At 42.2% G+C, this 20,342-nt stretch overlaps 1 protein-coding gene across 1 annotated transcript in view; it reads left to right on the plus strand.

The window, feature by feature from the left end:
* Nucleotides 1-20,342, plus strand: part of sowah (sosondowah) — a 90,327-nt gene that overhangs the window by 14,038 nt on the left and 55,947 nt on the right. Inside the window, exons 5-6 of the mRNA XM_066746157.1 lie at nucleotides 864-899; nucleotides 1,216-1,320. Of these exons, the coding sequence (XP_066602254.1) occupies nucleotides 864-899; nucleotides 1,216-1,320 (141 nt within the window). The remainder of the gene's footprint in view (nucleotides 1-863; nucleotides 900-1,215; nucleotides 1,321-20,342) is intronic.

Below are 20,342 nucleotides of genomic sequence, written 5' to 3' on the forward strand. Positions count from 1 at the left end.
CTGGATAGCGAGCTATGACCCAAATCGGACACCGTTAAAAGTCTGATCAGCTTGTTTCGGAACAATTCAATTTTCGACCCCCTCCTCCCCCCTTCCAAGCTGCTAACTCGATTTCGTTTAAGGATGCACCAAGTGGCGTCGATCGGTAGATATTCATCGATCGGTAATGATGACTCGGCCGGAATCAGCGCGCGTCTCCACCTCATCCCGGTAATTTACGAAGAGTCACGATCGATTCGAGACCGAGTGTCGATATGAGCACCTCGAACCTTCGGCGCGGCCGTGACGAGTGAAAATACAAACAATTTAACAGGGATGAGTAGTCGTTTAGCGTTCCTGAGATCGGACACCCCCCCCTCCCCACCCCCCCCCCCAACCAACTGTAAAATCCATCGGGCCTCTCGCAGCGCGCTTAACCTGCCTCTCATGTGCAAAGCCACTTTACCAATAGCTCGCGCGTGTACTCGCTTATCGGAACGCTTTCCTAATTTTTCCGCTCCTCGAGAGCTCCATTTAATTTAGCAATCATGGCGAGAGAATAGAAGCGAATCTTGTAATTATTTATAGACATGGAAGTTTATTCGAGACTCGCTTTCACGGAGGGCTCATGCGTCGTGGAATCAATTATTGGATTCGTATATCAATGTGATGGCTGTAGCACGTTTGCGCTTATTGCGGCCTCCCGTTGCTTTTACGAATTTCTTTCTTCGCCGTGAAGAGCCTGCTGCGGGCCGATGCCATATAGAGTGTCGCGCGCACAACCGGTTTTCCTCACGACAATATACACTTTGCCGCGCGTCACGTAGCGCGTAATGTTGATTTTCGAGCAATTGACTGACTTCCTTCTCTTTTCTGCTCCACAGGGTGCCGACGAGGATGACAGCGCTTCCGTTGCTTCGGTAAGTTCGTCGTCCAACCGAGATTCTAATCGACTATCCCTGGACGAGTGGATCCTCTTTATTCGCTCCACTGGTAGCTAATTAAAATTGCATTCGAATCACAATCATTCGTTTTAGCTATTTTATACTTTTTTTCTTTGTTACCTTAATTTAATCGCCGGTTGTCCTAAACGATATGTCTTGTTCAATCTATCTCTCGTGAATTCTACAGTATTTTATTTTTAATCTCCTCGGTCCTTCCTCTTTCACCATAATCTGGTAATTTAATGTAGACCGACCTCGTGGAAGCTATAATTAATCAATGGACGATTTTCAGCAACTGGACGGAAAATCTCGAGAATGGTTAGTTAGAGCTGCGCAAGGAGATTATCAGGCATTGGCTAAATTGGTGGCTGAAGAACCTCGACTCGCTAAACTTAAGGTAAGAAATGGAGTAAAAATACTGACTCCGTTGAGGAGAAGAGGGAACCAGGAGTAACGATGAAAAAAGTGAATCAAATACAGGAGCTTACACGTGACACTTAAATATAAGCTTGCACATTGCAATAATTTTCAAAACAACGTTTGTTTACAACTATACTTAGAAATTATGTTTGGCAAAAATCTATTCGGCAGAAGCCTTGAATGGACATAGGTGTGGAAGATTGCTACGCGTTTATCAAGCGTTTATCGTCCACACGCGTGCACGCGCACTGCCACGGATCTTACTGAGTTACGGACGGTCCGCCTCGAGTGATAATGACAAAGGAGGTGGGTCCGTGGTGCTGGGAAATATAATTACGGTGTGGCTTACCGTGGGCTGGGTATCGGACCGTTATTACACGCATGGCGGAACTTAACACCTGCGGCGTTGTAAATTCGCCGTTTTCGCGCGCCACCATTGACAGGTCAATAAATCTAAGGGTCCCCGTAGCAATCAGCCGGCCGGTGTAGCCCGGACCGCACCGATATGTGGAGCGGATCAGCACGCAACGCGGCTTGGCAACGCGCGTTAAGCTCCATTCACACGCGTTGCATCCCTTCGCGATCAAAATCCGATACCCCGCGCAGCCCTCCTTTTCTCTCACTGCACCTTAATTCCGCTTTACGCGCAGCGTCCTCGACGCACGATCTTCTCACGTTCCGTCTCCCTCGGAATCCTCTCGCTCGATCATCAGCCGCAACTCGCAGTTCTGCCAATTGCAATAATCGACCAGTGCAGATCTGGCTAAGAGTATACAGCGATAATTTTCCCCCTGGAGATTAGCGACTCTCTCTCTCTCTCTCTCTCTCTCTCTCTCTATCAAAGCAGAATGTTCTACCTGCAAAATTAATTACTTCTCTCCTAATATCTCTACCGCGCAATCTATTTTCCTCATTAATTCAGCCTTATCTCCACTTTGATTGAATTAGTCAGCGTCTACGTGGACGTGAGTCCATTCCGGATGTTTTCCATGCTTATTTTGAGCTTCGCTTCGTTTGGATTAATTAACATCGAGACATTTACAGCGCTTCTTTCGCAGCTACTATTTCACACCCGGAAACGGTCTGAATCGGGCTTAACGCGCGAAGAGACGTAGATTGGACGAGAATGAGAAATAGAATGAGTAGAACGAGGAGGATGAAGCGATCGGACGGCGGATCATGGATGGGGGTTGAAAACTGGACCTATATATAGTGTGGAAAGGGAAGCCACACAGGGGTTGCATGCTGAATTCATTCCACTGGACAAGGTTACCCCAAACCTACCTCCTGCCCACGCTGGCCTCATCCCTTGGGATAAATTGGCCGAGCTCGCGTGTTTGCGGATACCATTGCAGCGATATATAGTACGTTCTTCCATGGCTCCCACTGGTCCGCGTATCTACTTCCTGCTTTTTGCAATGAGACTGCTCTCATGGAAATTGCCAATAAACTCCCGTGTTATTCTTGCCTTTTTACTAAAGCTAATTTTGTATTACCATATAAATTCTGCAGGTACGAAAACAGAAGGCGAGTCGTTGAAACTTGGAGATAACAGCTCGCTCATCTGACGTATGTATATATATATATATATATATATATATATATATATATATAACTATCGGTTGAAAGAAGGGTGAAGAGATCAAGATTTTAATATTCAGGTAGGCTTTTATATCGGGTAGCACACACCTTGCTTACTCGCGCGAGGCTTAGGCACGTAGAAATGTTTAATAGTCTATCAATGAATATGCAGTGTGGCTAACAAAAGGGTATGAGTGGAGTCGAAATAGGATGCGGGAGACAGCGTGTAGGGAATGTGCAAGGGAGCGAAGCGAAATCATGTGGAGAGGTGGAGAGGGGAGGGACATCAGTAGGCATGCCAATTACTCCCCTAGTAATTAAATCAACACGGGAGCTAATCAACGTATCCCCCTCCTCTTCCGCGCTCCCATCTCACCAATCTTCATCCGAATAAATAAATCGCACCGCTACTCGACACTCGGTAAATGCTGCATTTGGGTCATTTCGTTGCTGCACTTAACAATCGAAAGGCTCCTAACTAATTACATTCTTCTTCTGAGTTGTGTACAGAACACATTCGTTATTCCTATACACAAATCCATAGATACATCTATCTCTCCCCCTCATCGATTAGATGAGATACGTGTGCTGACACATAAATGCACTTTCGATAAATAACTTTGAAGTTCATACCGTCCATGTCGCTGAATGTATCGATGAGTCAAACACTCGCTGATATGCGTCCATTGATGAATGGCGACATTTAAATGCTCGTATTGTTTCTAGGACGCTCTTTAAACTAAACTTTGCATTCGTCGAAAGACATTTGAAAATCAAATTAGTTTGCCAAAATATCTGTAGTTGGTATTTCTATTTTGCAAAATGTCACATTAGAGAAGAAGTCTGTAACGTTAATTTAAGAAGCAACCGAGTTAAGGAAATTAAAAACAATCGAGATAATTTACGAGCTTTCCTATACGGACAGTGTCCTGAATGCTGTTCGCGTGTTTCTTTTTTACCAAGCAAAAGAGTCAATTAGTCAGTTTTGGCACGTTTATCGGTATTCCAGCGGCTTTTTATTGTTTGCTTTATGTGATTATGGCTGGCCACGCGAAATTCATCGCTTGGTCGATTGGTTTACGAGCCCGTATTAGAATACGCTGTGAAACACGCGGAGCATACGCGATCGTGGATTCTTAATGAAACGAGCATTGTGTCAAGCGGGTCAGGTGTACATTCACGGGTTCCCCTTGCGTGCCTATTATAATTTATTAACGAGCTCTCGTCTGGCATCGCGATGCGTACCCTCCTCGCCACTTTGATTCGCGCCTTCCTTCGAAAAAGCGCACAACGGCTGCACCATTCCTGCACACACTCGCTCGATCAACCGTCCGCTTGCAGCTGTGATCCCGCACTGCGCGCTCTCCTAACATTATTAAATTGCACCTTCCACTTTTATTACAGGAATCGACACGTGATTTAGTATTTGCCAGAATCTCGCGGTTAAACTTAATCAAGGCTCATCGATTGCAGCGTTATTCGATCGTTAATTTCACTCCACACGAGATACCTGAGTCAATGCAATTTGCCGAGTGATACGGATGAGAAAAATCTTTCGTCATTTTTTCATGGTAATTGATGCTGCACTTGTGTATATATATATATATATATATATGTATATACACGGACGAGAGAGGAACCGAGTGGAATAGATTTGACTGCGGGTTTAGTAATAATGGATTCAATTACAATTTTCAATAAGCTTTGGACGTTGCATCGATCGTACGTGGGGAGCATGTAAAAATGTAATAAAAGCTGTTAGCAAGTATCGTGACGTTATATATTGGCCGTGCGTTTACTGGTTTCGCCTCCGTGTATTTATCTCCAAGTATCGCTCGCTTTAATAACGCCAGGCAATCAGAAAATCTTCCATCTCGCCTATACTCCGCCCTAGTCGATAAATAATATCCATTTGTATCGGATTCTAATTACTTGCTCTAAACAAACAAATAAACGGCTTTGCGAGAGGTGAACTTAATGTTATGGTGGCTATGGGTTGATTTAAGGAGTGCGGGACCGCCCACCTCGAAGATTCAACAGCGTCTCGTAGGTCCACCTGTTATGAATGTTTCCACGCCATTGTACATGCGTGTAAACTCGCTTCTTTCGCTTAATTTGTATAGTATAATTTACATTTTAAATAAATAAAAGGCCAGTCTTACTGCAGTAACTTTTATTACATAAGAATGACTTTAGAATGTGAGACGCGAGACTTGTTTCGTGGTTCGTATAAGACTAACGCAGTTACATTCTCGAACAGATGATGTCTATAATACAGTACTTGTCCTAAAATGTTTTTGTTTGCTCGTCTAATATCACATGTACAAAAATCATTGTTGTTTCAACCAGTTAAGAAGCGGCTTAGGAATCCTACGATCTGCATCGGAATGACAAGAATGATCGATAAGAGGGCCAAGTGCATTTTCGCTCTCTCAAAAGATCCTTGGAAAAGAATCGCCGGTAGTTCGTTACCATGGAGCTATTAGCGGGCGTAACGCACGTCGTAGCAGCTTCGGTGGACTAAGTAAACCCAAGCTAACAAGGAGGCGTAGCCGTCGAGCGCGAATGATCTACCGATCTCCAGTCGGCATTATTGCCATCTCTCTTCCTTCTTCCTTCCAAACGAATTTCTCCCTTGACGTTCGGCAACCTTCCTAGTCCTTATACCTTATTTCCTCTCGTTATTTCTACCAACGAACCAACGCATTTTTATCTACACTTCCGACCTACGCCCCCGAATATTAACAGGCTGATTTATGCGCGTAATTATCTCTAGTTATTTTCTTAGCAAAGACTGGTACCACCGGCAGCTACGGCTATTGCTGTTCATCCTCGGCAAATTAACCTTCCTTTAACATTCTTTTTCTTCCTTCATCTCATCAGACGCCCGAAACTCCTTCGCTTCTATCGTAACAATTTCTCACCGTGGATATTTATCATTCCTATATAGTTTTATCCCAATCTTTTTATTGCTTCTTCGTCCTTAACACTTACGAGATACTTCAGAATCCCATTTTGTTTTTATTCTCACAAAGGTTTACGATTTTCTTTTTCACAGAATGTTTCTTTTATGTTTTTGAGTAGCTAGGTGTGCCGTGTTTGCTTCAAAGCGAGGCGGTCATCATAATCGGTTAGATCCACTCGAATGGGAGGCTACAGTCATTTATATTCACGCGAGTAAACCTTTGTATATTCCAAAGCTTCGTAGTTCATAGACTCGCTGACCGATGCCATATCTGCTATAGACGGTTAATTGAAATGGATGTCCCCAAGCAGATCATTTATTTTAGATTCAGAGATCGGATTCGAACTACTGCATTGGGAGCGTGTGTGAATTTGCGTTATATCTATTTTCTTGCAGGAAAAGTCGAGTCGTCTCGTTTGGAAGTGCATTTAGATGGCCAAAGGAAGAAGAGATGGGAGAGAAAATCTTGAGATTGTTCGTGATAATTTTAAGAGTGTTGCGTCCAGCGAATGGTATATATAGGTGGAAGACGAGTTCCGGAACTCGGGGACCTAGATTTTATGGTTAATAGACTGCAGGGTGTCGAGGGAATCGCGGCGCCAGGGAGGCGTCATCTCGCTATGGGATCGTCTTGCGAACCACAGCCACCCTTCTCGGTCCTTTCTCGTCCTTTTCCAACAATCTCACTCTCTATCTCCCTCTGTCTCTCTTCATTCCTGCCTTCGGCCCTTCGCGGCATCTAGAATTTCATTTTCCGCCCCGCCTTACATTGCGCGCCTGTTGTCGACCACTCAGCACAGGCCAAAAGACGTCCGACCATGCTCATGCGCGCTTTTGATGTACACGCTGTCCTTTTTCGCCGGTCTAGCCCCGAAACCTAAGAACCATTCGCCGTTCATGAAATTCGAGTAAATTTAATTGACCTTCGTTCGTCCTCGATGGCGGAATTCCTGTTTACTTGCATCACGCTACTTTATACCTTCCTTACGAAAAGACTTTCTTCTTATGAACAAGTTGAAAGTCTGTTTACATTGGGTATTTTATAGTTGTGAGGAAGTATAGAAAACAAACGGATCTTTTTGTCGAATATGTTATTATTATGGTTTTGGAATGAGCTTTTTCATAATCTGTCGTTATTTTTTTATCCATCTCAATGTATTTATTAAATATTATCGTTTAAATTTTAAAAAACGTGAAAATTTCGAAATTATTTTTCAATCACCTGTAATTTAAGTTTGAAAATGCGGTTTGTTTTTGTACTGTAATTTAGAAAAAAACAGGCGGCACGCAAATATTTACGTTATGGTCCACAAGGCCAAATGGAAAAAATCCAATATGGCGACGACTTTTTAAGAAAATAGTAATTTTTTGCTTTTTTTTCGATATTCTTAATTATTTCAAGGCAGATACTAGCAAATATTATTAAAAAATCGAAATTCCTCTTATTGGAGAGTGTTATATACACACTGCACTGCAATACGATGTGAAAATTTTTGAGAATTAAGCGCTTTCGGTACCACTTGACACTTCACCTCGATATTTTGTCGTATTTTAATCGATTTTTTAATTAATAATGAAGAAAGATGCGAAGTTCAGTTTTCGGATTTGTGAGAGCAAGTTCTCCCTCCCCGGCCTCCGACGCCATCTTTTTCTTCCAACATGGCGGCCGCGACGAATTTTTGAAATCTTTAACCGCGAGTGAGAGTGACCGGACTTTTTGCTTTTTTCACTTTTTTCTCGCGCCAGTGCAATTTCGTCACTTTTCATCGAATAAATTCGACGGAATTCACATCTTTCTTCATTATTAATTAAAAAATCGATGAAAATACGACAAAATATCGAGGTGAAGTGTCAAGTGGTACCGAAAGCGCTTAATTCTCAAAAATTTTCACATCGTATTGCAGTGCAGTGTGTATAGTGATGTTAAAAAAGTTTATATTTATAAAATTTTGATAGAATATTGACATGTAGTGTGCAGTGAAGTTAAAAAGTTCCGTTTTCGAATTTGCCCGAGCAGGATCTCACTCTCCCGCGATATCCCTCCGCCATATTTATTTTTCTTTTTTCGAATCTACCCGTGAGTGGCATGTTGCCGGATTTTTCACTTTTGTCGCGCGCGAATGCGATTTCATCGCTTTTTCTCAACAATTTCGCCGGAATTCGCAATTTTATCGATCAATCGTCGAATAATCCCTTGTAAAACAGTGCAATAAGTGAACAACTCGCCAATATCGCCGGTTCCCGGCACGTGTGTCGTGTTAGATATGTGTATTCCCAATTTTCTTCATTAATAATTAAATAATCTTTCATAAAACTATATAACATTAAAGTACAGTGCATGGTGAAAATGAAAGTTTTTATATTCATACAAATTCGTGTTATAATTTAAATACCAGTGAATTTTGATAATGAAAAACCTGTATGTTGTTTTTGTGTTGTGTTTATGAACTAGCAGCGGTCAATGGCAAACGTCTCAAGGATTCTCAAATCCTACAAGTCTATTTGATCTTATTTTAAACCTGAATAAACTATCAAATTAAAATTCAGTTAAATTATATTCGCGCGATAAAGCCATATAATAAAAGTGTTGAAGTGTCAAGTGGATAAATTATAAAGTTTTGACCAAGTTGGCCATTTTTATCGTTTATAATTTTATTAGTCAGTTATATAAAGTAGGTCATATTTGATTGATTAGCCAAGTCCGGCTAATTACTTTGAAAAAAGCAACTACTCGCTGTTTCTAAATATTAGTTTGAACGTGTGAGTTGACGCTTGGTGCGTGGCACGTAAATTCTATCCTGTAATGTTTTCGATTAAACACTTAATTATTCGAAAGTTAAATATTAAAGTTAAAAAATACCAAAGTAATCATAATCTAGGCCGTTTAAGTATTTTCTAACCTCGAAGAAAGTGCGAGGTTAATGTAACACCCTGTAGAATCACGAAATAATTTCTCGTGAAGAGTTTGAGCAAAATTGTTGGTATCTCGTGTGATTGGTAGTGTTTACAGGTACACCACTACATTGTAAAACACATTGTGGTGTTCGACTGGCACGCACGAGATGAGATTGATCCGCATTCGCGCATAATTTTAGCGCGCCTTGAGCGAGGTTCTGAGGAATTATGCGCGTAATAAGGAAGAAGGACGTAATGCCGGCTATATCTGGCAGGAAAATCATACGTGCCGTGCTACCATCGATCGTATTCGTTTATACGCGGATCATAAATGTAGAAAAAACTTTAAAATAACATTAATATTGTTTGTTTTCTGTAAGAGCGGAAAATTGGATCTGTGTGTAGCGACTGTTTTGAAATGTTTATTTATGAATATAAACAGACATAATAAATTTTAGCTCGAATTAAATGTTCGGAAAATACGTTGTAATATGCTTATGTTTGTGGGCCATTCTATTTACAAATAAAACTTAATAAAAAATCATTTATCAACGTCTGATAACGTTGTATTTCTCCGTTATCTATATTTATGTATACAAAAAACAATAATGAAGTGAAAATTGTATCTAAACGAGAAAAATTCGTTAAAAATGACTATAAATTTGCCAATAAATTTTGTCAATATTTACTACTAAACATTCCTACTTTAATATCATTGTGTCAGTATGCATATAATGAATATCCATTGCGTAGAGCTGAAAGCGTAAACTAGAAGCCCTGGAACAGATCTACAATTCCATATGCACTATGCAAAAGCAAAGCTTACGTGAAAGCAAAAAAGGGTCGGGTCATCCACTGGCGCGAGTTGCATGCATTTGTTCGTGTATCGTATTTAAGGTCTACTTGGTTACAGCTTGTTCGCACTGCGAGCCTCTAATTATAGCTTTAAACCCGATAGCTATCTGTCCAAACCGTATTGCACTTAAACTCGCGAATGCAAACTTCCGCTCCTATAAAACTACTCAAGATCACATCCCTCGATTTACCCTAAAGCTTCAATTTATCAAATTACTCCGAAATATATTTATAAAAAAATCTAATAAAAACTTTACTCCCTGGGATTTCTCATACCATTTTCTCTGCATCGATGATAAACGCGTATATTTCTGACAAATTGAAATAATTAGAAGATGGACAAATACATAATATAAACGGCAATTGAGAAAATTTGCATGACGCTGCGTGTGCCGTCTAACTTGAAGCAACCATCACGTTTGTAAAACGTGTTGTGGTATAAATACCAGATCGCCTTGCAACCACTCTGGCTAATCTCTCTCACAGGTAAAATTTTTTTCTCCTTTTCGTGATTCGACCAGGAGTTTTGCTTGGTAATGAATATGATTTGCGGGGCGTAAAAATGGGAAACGTAGTGCAATTAGTAAGCAGTTAGCTCATTATGGTGATTTCTCTTGTAACTAAATACCTACTTATTAGAGGTCTGCCTCTTCTTCGATCCCTCGAGTTTTTTTTCCTCAATTGACAAAGAGTCGAAGATGACACGTGTATCTCCTTGTTGCAGCAAAACTCGAGCATAATGATCGTTGCTCCAATCGAGGAGCCCGAGCCCCTGACTTTTCACATATAAACGTTAAAATGCGCATTCCACACGATTCTATGGCTGTGAGAGTTCGCAAGAAGTGCGGTGGCCTAAGTGGCGCGGACGGATCGCGTGTCGATTTGCGTCGAGATATTTGTTACTTTACAGTTGTATTACGTTTTGCGTTTTATGCGGGAAACAAAGCCATTGTTAGTACTTCGTACATGCTACGGCCGTAAAGTCCCGCCACGATCGGGGATGCGAAGCGTCTATCGAAACAACTCGTTCCTTGCCTCTTCAACAATATATTGCGATGCTTTACGAACTTTCGTTGGTTTGTAATTTCCGCCAATGTCGATCGATCATCGGATAAATCTCGAATGAAACGATTGACCGGTAACGTTCCGATGACTATCGGGTTTAGTTCGGGAGTGGGGAGCAGAGTTGCAAGATACCCTGATGAATTCGTGTGGCAAGACCGATATTTCAGTGTCAAGTAGAACGGTTTTTGTCATTTGTAGAAGCGACGGCTCGTCGAGGCTAAATCGAGTTTAGGCTCTAATTACACGAGGACGGCTGCACCATTTCCGAGGAATATCCCTGCATCATACGAGCCGTACCTTGGTATCGTGTCATGCTGCATAGATAAGGATCCAAGTTTCGTTTTAATGCGCGGCCACGAACGCTCGTTAACGGCCGCGCCTGCGGTCCGTCACTCCGGTTATTATATTCTCCCTTCGTTTCCACCCCCACCTCTCTCTCTCTCTCTCTCTCTCTCTCGCACCTTCGTCATTCATCCTCACCTCCGAACCGTTCCACAGAACCTACGCCATTCACCAACACCCATTAACCACCTTCCTCCCGGATTCTTGTCATCAACGACAACCTCCTTTATAATAAATTATTTTTTACAGTGGGCCATTACAAATTTTATCTAACGTTGTTTTTTTATTATTGAAAGCACTATATATAATACTGTGATACACTGTAGATTGATACACACTGAAAGGACGTTGAATGTCATAGTACTTATTATAATATAATGCGGAAAGGTTTGAATATGCTTGGTATTAGGACGTGAATGGAATTAGCCATGCACTGTATTTTAACAGGATCTAATTGTCTCGACGTAAAGGTGCTTTTCGAGATAGTTCGATAGACAGATAACTTGTTACTCGCTGTTTCTCTTAGATACACAAAATGCCACTGCGCTTGAAGATTAGCCGATTCTTATCAGTCTCGCTTGTTTTACGTTAACGAGCTGCTACATTGTGGATTATAATCTGTCTTGAGCAGTTTTCTCCGGTTTCCGAGGCCCCACCTTCTTTACTTCCGTTTCTGCCTTTAAAATGGGACAGTTGCGCAGGTATAGCCTTTGCACATGGCTAATGAATTATAAATGCTACTTTGGCCTTTATGGAAAAAACTATTCCCCGAGTCTTCCTCTCACGAGAGTCAAATTACACGAAATCGTCAAATTTATCGAGTAAAATAAATATAATTGTTGATTTATTCCATTTGCAGTAAAGCATAGCTATACACCGCAGAATAAAATATTGCAATGTAAAGATTATAGTGACTCGTGAAAATTTATTAGTACCTCAAGGTTTTCTTGCACATTTGCCATGTTAAAACGAGCCGTAGGTCTGGCGCCACTCGAAACCGTACGTCTGTCGTTAAACTATCGTTAAGACGAGATCCTATCTCTTTTCGGGTCTTCCTGACCCCAGAGGGTCTCAATTTCCGAGCATTTTCCTCAACGAGCCATGCAAGCTAAATGTTAGCAATGTGTTTATATGATTCGATACAGAATTTTACCTAGTCGAGGGCAAATTCCACACTTTCTAAAAATTTCGGCAAGGAAGATGCTGAAGAAGGGATATATGATGTGGTGCGTCAGCGGCGGGCGAAAGTAACACCTGGGTTGAAAGCATTGCATCGTCGAGCTGTCAGAATTAGAGCAATTATTGCGAGTCATATACAAGTGATAACCATGAAGAAAGGTCAAAAGCTTCCCGAGGGTAGAATAAACAGCGATTAATTAATCGCGAACGGGTTAGACGACCAAGTCGAAACCATTGTGGTCACCAGGGAGAAACAGGAGTCGTAGGGTTTGTGCCAGGCCGTTACTCTCCGTAACGAATTGTTCATTTAATTTTGCCGAACATTTTCGTGGTCGTTACGGGCTCGCTTGTGTATAACCCTTAATAGTGTACGTTCCGATAAATCGAACGAGAGTTAACGGGAAGGTGGTGGGGGCTTATATACGGACGTTCGGTCAGTTTTCTGTGGTGAAAAAAATTCGACTCCAAGGATAAAAGGAGAGGAAAACAGATCCTAACTCACTCTGGACAACCTGCGGAATACTTCCCGAGATACCATCTGATCTACGAGTTTTTATGACATAGTTAATTTATTTCTGGGTAATAGAGAGAAGAGTAGCATTTATTGCTGTACGCCACTGATGAGTCCCTTAGGAATATTACAAGCGTCGGTAAAAAAAATGTAATTGCGATTATATCAAGCTCTCGTACAGTTTTTTTTAAGGGAAGAATGTAAAGCTTACAGATTTAAAATTTCATCATTATCACAGCTGTGAAGATTTAGTTACAAATAATTTCATAGTGGCTATGCTTAATTTTTTGCTGTCCGTTCAATAAAGGTGTTGTGAGTGAAGCTATAGCTATTTCGTGGAAATATTTTAACGAGAGCAATGTAGAGCCAGGGATTATATCTGTTCGTCGATGCGTCCTTCTATTGGATTTGGGGAGAGAAACGAAAAATATCAATTAAACATAAAAGCGCGGGTTCGTGTCATCCGATAATGGTGAGATCGTTCGGCCTGCGGCATTAAGTAATTGGAATGATGGTAGAGAACGGTACGTGAATAAAAAAAGTGCAAATAATACAAAGCGACTTGTATTTAGCAACTTGATTGTATGAAGAACAGATTTAATTGGATAATTAGTGGAGTAGCAGACAACAAAAAATATCTCTCAATGAGTATACAATATAATGAATATTTTCGCTTGTTAAGATATTACTGTTTTTGGTTCGTTACATATTGTTAGTTACAAGAGTGTCTGTTATTGTTCAACAAGTTCGCGTTTTTATCTTTGCTATCTATAAAATAATCAGTTTTGAGTATTACACACCACCATCTTTTTTAAATAGGTTAGATTATCACCGCTTTCTGACCAGATCTTGATACACATTAAAATTAGTTAATTTTAATTTACGTTGTAAACATAATTTTATAACAATACCGATAGATATTTTCTTCTTTTTAAATTGATACCTGAAATAGTTATTTTTTATGGAAGAGTAGTTTTATTGGAACATTATCGATTATCAAACTTGATCTTTGGAATAATGTATGAGCTCTTTGGATCTTTGAAGTATACCGCCTGCTCTTTCCGACAGAGAGACTCGAATATATGTCGAACTTCCCATGCAGGTGGCAACTTTTCCACGAAACAGTTCCTGCAAATTATAATTTTGTCGTGCTAATAAAATAAAAGAACATCGCTGAGAGATATTAGATTTTGTACAGCATGAGCCAGAGTGGTAAAAGTAAATTTTTACGGTGAATTATTGGGAGGACTGGGAAAAAAGAGGTGTAGCTAAGGAGGAATTTCATGGTAGGCGCCATTTTCGAGTAAAGGCCGACCCTAGTATTATTTCTTGGTGGTGGACAGAGACTCGGGACATCCTTGGCACGACTTTGCGGAAAGGGGTGTGAGAGGAGGGTAAAGACGGATAAGAAGAAAAGAATGGCGCCCACGCGTTATGCTAAAAGTAACGTCGCTGACACTGACTGGGTGGTCCTATTCCGTTCCACCCACTCACCCTTTAGCCTCTTCTTCATCTCCCGATTTGCCCAGCGTCCATATAAATGCGTCTAATCCCTTCGATCCTGGAGTCCAAACAATCTTAACGATGGATAATCACCGCGCACCTTAAATCAACCTTCCAAGGCTTAGAGATTTATCTTATCTCTTCTCTCAATGTTTTTATCGGGTGAATATTTCTGATAGTACAGTCTTCATTAACATCTAACAGTTAAAATTATCAGAATGATCCGAGCAAAAACTACAAGTTTAATTTTAGTTGGAAAATCGACAGGAGCGTCGATGAAAAGAAAAAAAGACGGTAGGGAGGAAAGTATAGACTGTTTATAAGAGATGAGCGTGAAGGAGAGGAGACAAGAGAGGCGGAGGTGTGAACGAGGACAGTTTGTAGCGAACGCCTCCAGCGACGGCGATCCCCTTGTGTCAACACCTTCACGAGCCTTCCGTCGCAACCCTAACCATTGGCCATGCACGACGAGCGATGCACCCCCGTCTTTCCTTGCCTTTAGCGCGCTCGCCAAGTCCTCTCGCTCTACGCCCCTGAATTCATTTGGACGATAAACATCTTAAGGTCTCCGCGCATAATTCGTGGCGTCGCGAATCCGCCCATTCACTGCCATGCCTACTTCTCAATGACTCGCATGCCTGAATGACGATGGGACGGCCACGATGCCTCCTGCAAATTTCTGCGACACTGGCGCCACAAATCCCCAGCATCCCCCACCCTCCAAAGCCCAACACAGGCTTTAACCTCCTTCATAACTTTTTCTCTTCCGCAGGAAACATTAACATGCTCTCTACGGCTTAAATTATTATTCGTGTAAGCTCTCATCGATGTGTACGTGTATCTCTCAATGGCCACAAATCTTCGTAAGTTAGCGTTACACTCCGCTATCGACACGGTCATTGAAAGCGATATTAGAAATCATGGTATGTTTTTTTTTGCCTGCCAGTCGTCGATACTGCTTTATGCATTTTAAAGCCATTGAATTAGAAAGCTGGGACTCGTGAATATTTATATTGCACTCGCGAGCTAGATTGGAAATACAGCCCGGCAATCGGTAGATTTATGATCGCGCCTCAAAACGAGTCCTATAATAACATTCGTCTTTTCAATATCAGATCGGTATAGGATAAGTGTGATCGGGCTTTCTCTCTCTCTCTCTCTCTCTCTCTCTCTCTCTCTTGAAATCTATCCCTGTATCTGCGTTTTTCTCTCTCTCGAAAAATTTCATCTTCTTAGTCGAAATGTAATTCTGAGGGGACATTAGAGCTTTGGTCCCTTTTGGCCGACGGTTCTCAAGAAATTATTCGGCTCGAATGTCGCGCGGAGGCACTAAGTGGAAATTGTTGTCAAATACGGCGGGACCCGGTTTACTATACCGATTCGATGGTACCACTGGCTGCCGACTCATATATTTTCAGACCTGATGCAACGCCGGAGCACGTGGGCGTGACAGGGGGAAGAGAGCGAGCTACACATATTATACCTACCTGCACGCTTCGCCATGGCTTTTCAATTTTTCTGATAGATGTCGCACATGAATGGGACACCTCTAGGACACCTCTATTCATCCTCCGTTCATCCTATTAATTATTTTCCGTGTCTACTCGCCCTGACAAATACCGCTTCGGTAAAAAGTTTCTTTTACCTTGACTACCGTTCAAATAACTCCCGTATGAATACTCATAAATCTTACGTTTAACCATTATTTGTTTACTTTCACGTATATCATAGCTCGTGATTAATACGGTGCCAGTTAATTTTTACGAAGAATTTTTATATTTTAATTAAATAAAAGCAATGAAATATTTTAGCTAAAGTTTTCCGAAGAGTTGTTCAAAGATAGTAACGGATAAAGGATATCCGTGGCAAATATAGAAAGTAGCGAATCCGGGGAATATCGAGAGCAAAGAAGTGTGAGACGTTCGTAAAGATGTCATGAGTTTTTGACAAACGCAAGGCAGAACTGCGAGGATAGAAGACAGAAAGAGAGAGAGAGAGAGAGAGTTAGAGTTTCCTGTCGAAATACCAAAGCAGAGACGTTTGCCCATTGGAGGGGGTGCTGCGCATTGGGCAATAAAGTCGTATTGTTTTTGCGGCATTTGCGCCGTTTTAACGCCCGGCAATATAACTTTAACAGCCTCCTTGGCCGGCGTGGAAACGTCGCCAGAGTGACTTTGTGAGGCTGGAGTGGAGCGTAGCGGCGCCAGAGCCTCTCGGCAGGTTCCGCGACGTGGATACCCAACCAGAATCAACTCCAACGGACGGTCCAGGCTCCGGATGCGTCGGGATATACCTCCCCGTGCACGTCGTATACACCGAACGACCCAACCCACCCGTTAGACCCTCGTAAAAATTTTTTCTTTTTCCTTTTTGTCCAACCTACGAGAGGCAAACGGACCAAGAGCTCTACGGCTCTTCGACGTTCGAGGATTTAATTTGGGCGACTACGCCGTTCCGTTCTCTTTTCACCTCTCCCCCTCGCAGACCTGATCCTTATCCCGTGGTTTATCATATCCACTCGGTTCTCCAGTCAAGTGAGCAACTCGCCGAGCCCCGCAGCTTTGTTTTAGAGCATTCGATTTAGGTCCGATCGTTTAGCCATTGGGATGAATGAAACTGGATTCGAGGCTACTTCTCCTTATCCTTCTTCTTCTCCCCCCCCCCCCCCCCCCTCTACTTTAGCTGCTTCTTCGTCTTCAGGGATATTCAATTTTATAGGCACAAAGATAAAGATTAGGCCTTGCCCAGTCGAGTCTCTTTCGTATTTTTCGGTCATTCATTTTATTCCTTCGCCCTCTCCCTTATTTCTATCTCATTTTTTTTCTCCAAAGTCATAGAATCTCTTGGGATATAATATTGATAAAATATCTTATTTATTTCGTGTTTGCTATCATTATCAATTTTCCAATGTCCTGTGTAATTCAGCAGGTTGCCAAGATATTCGGATTCTTAAGTGAAATATTCAATATTACCGAACGTGTCAAATATTATCCCAAGATAGCATCGGATGTTAATTGAAAAAAGTACCACCTACGTCTAGTATTTATCGTGTCGTTTAAAGTGTTTATCTCGTCAACGACTATCCTCGTGCTGTTAACATTTCTGGCACGATAGGGAAGGTCCCATAAGCTTCTGACAGTTTTCTACAAACGAGAAAAGGTCAGTGTAATCTTCTTAACCAGATATAGACAGCTTGTATCAGATATGAACCATCCATTTTTTCTTTATGACACTGTAGGTAATTATTCGTTCTTAATTGATTCCATGATTAGATTGTGAAAGTGACCCTTGGGCCTGCGCCTGTGTAGACTTCAGGACTCATTTGGTTCGCCTAAAATGTTCGCTGACTTTACATTGTGCCTTGCACGTTCGTTAGAAGTGAAAGGAGACAAAGTACGATGAATGGGAATTCGCCAATGTCTTCTCTCTGTCTTTCAGCGTGTATATGCTAATGGGAGATGAATGTTGTACATCCGCCTTAAATGCATCTTGTTCTCCCGCTTCACGACTTAGCTGGATGAATCCATGCGTGGGCGGATTTTGCCCTAAACCACAAACACATTTTTTACCCCGGGTTCAAAATCCTTCATTTACTCTACACTCGCTAATAAATCCATATTCCGTGGAACCACATCCTAGTTTGTTGTCCCTTGTGAATTCTTTCGTTCGAATCTGTAAGGGGATGAAGAAGTCCGAAAGCTTTGCTCCCAGGGATAATAATTTCTTTGAAAGAGATAGCACGTTCATTTTTCAGTCGCGAGCCAGAATACACGAAACCTCGGTGGTTTATGGTGATTAGTACTTTACCGAAGACATTTCCGTTTCTCAAAAGCGTCCCCGAGTTTCCTTCGACCCGTTCTTACATTAGTTACTTGATCCCGTTTCCCGAACAGCAACGCCCCCTCTCTTCTCGAAACAACGCGCGGCGCAAGCAGACGAAGCCAGAAGTCGTCCTCGTAATTTACACCTACTCTCCGGCAAACCACGTGCACGGAATTCCACAAACACGGACGGAATTTACTTTGATTTAAAGGAACTCTTGCAAAAAGTAAACTGCCCCAGGCACTCCAAGTAACGTTTCCCTACCTCGTAAAACCCATTGTCTGCTTTTATTTAATTTTGGGCTTATATTTCCAATAATGCTTTTCCTCTCGGTAGGACTATGTTTTTTTTGTACTTAGTATTTTCCAGAAACATAGTCCATGAGTTTCTTTATTGTTGCATAAATTGAGAAATAGTGTGTGTGCGTGTGTGTGTGTGTGTGTGTGTGAGAGAGAGAGAGAGGTGAGGAGCCATAAATCTAAGAAACACGTGACGCTTCCAATGAATTTTTACGAGGAGGTTTGAATGCTTACAAATGCATTTGTATGTTCATTATGTCCATAGCATGACAAAAGTGAGACAGACACTGCAACTGCGAGTAAGATCCGGTCGTAAATGGTTCGAAGGGTAGGGATTTTGGGACGCTTTGACAGCTAAATAGTTCTGGGTCCGGGCTCGGTATAGGCGGAATCTCCTAATTACCAGCACACAACGTACAAGCCGGTATCGGATGACGGCTGTATCCGGGTTAGAGACTCTGGAGACTGTTAACGTTTTAGCCGACATCGATGCTACCGCTAGCTTAGCGCCAGACTATATCGCAACCTCACTCCCTTCGAGCATTCTACCGGCTTAGGACCGAGTCCTACCAAGTTTATGTTTTCACGTAATAAGACACCGTTCGTCTACCAACTAACAAACTTATAGACGAAAAAACGACGCTCGCGCGCCGGAATTATCTCTCATAACAAATTCCACCCTCTATTCTTCATCATTTCAACCAACACGTTTCTTCCCTTCGCCATGGAACTCTTCCGCGTCTCGTTAGAAGAGAGATCTTGGCGAAAGGTGCTCTTATTTATAGTCGTAATATAAATATAAGCTAGCTAAAAGTTCTCAAACGTGTTGTCCATTATTTTTCCAGTCTCGACACCAAAGAATACGACGACGTTCGGCATCTTTTTTTTATTTATACGTTTTTCAAGTGGTTCCTGGTAGGTCGTCATTGGTATAGTATCGACGCGTAGGTATAGCGAAGGGTGCAAGGGAATGCTCTGCTTAGCGCCAAGTGGCCTTGCACTCAAAGATGCGTACACATGCTGGACGTATGTTCTCTCCCAAGGCTGGAGTCTCGAGCACGGCAATTATTCACCGGTCGCACAAGCTCCTTCCGATTGTATCTCGTACAAAGTTTGCGAGGCTCGAACAAAAGACAGGACAGCGAGGCCTGTCAAACCAAACACTGACCACACGTCGCACGGAGTGTTGCCCTACGAGGAATCGTTACATCCCGAAGGATACGTGAGAACACGAGTGGCCGTAAGGACTTTGCCAAGGCAAACGCCGTTCGTCCTGTCATTTATCTGGCGCACTCGAGGAGCGGCCGAGAATCGAATGGCGCGGCTGATTGATCGGCTGCAACGCCTCGCCGACTAACCGACGTCGCTCGCCCTTATAACCAGATCCAATCCTCCTGCCTTCGCTTAGCATATACCAATCACTTCCGTCTCCAAATCTTCCGCACGTGTAAATCGGTGTGGTACGGGTTGTGCACGATTCTCTCAACCCCCTCTCCCTTTTGCAAGAATTTATATACGAATTCATCGAGAGAACCAACAAAACCCCTCCCTCTCGTCTCGCGTCCCATCAATCTCGGGATCTTAAATTATAAAGAATTTTCAGAGTGAAAAAGAAACGTCTATTTTTATCGAGAGACTGTTTCCGAATTTCAAGACAATTTGTTCGTGTCCTTCATCGGGAAACGGAGACTAACGGCTCTATGAACGGATCGTGGAGAAATATTTTCGGTTGCATTCTTGGGAAGGCTGCGGGTGAAAAAACAACAGGGATAGGCACGAGTGTCTTCTTTATGGATAGGGAAGAAGAGAGGGGGGGGGGGATAGAGAGAGAGAGAGGAGCGTTAACGTTACTGGCGTCTAGAGGCCTTATAAATCGTTTGCAGGTTTTGGCGCCTTCCCCGCCGAGACGGCTGTCACGCGTTATTCCAACGACGTTTAACTAATCACGACGGGAGAAAATATATATCCGCGATGGGAAGCTG

The sequence above is a fragment of the Prorops nasuta genome, unplaced genomic scaffold, assembly GCF_024137725.1.
Source record: "Prorops nasuta isolate Cenicafe-Biocafe unplaced genomic scaffold, Cenicafe_Pnas_1.2 PNAS00003, whole genome shotgun sequence".
Taxonomy (NCBI): Eukaryota; Metazoa; Arthropoda; class Insecta; order Hymenoptera; family Bethylidae; genus Prorops; species Prorops nasuta.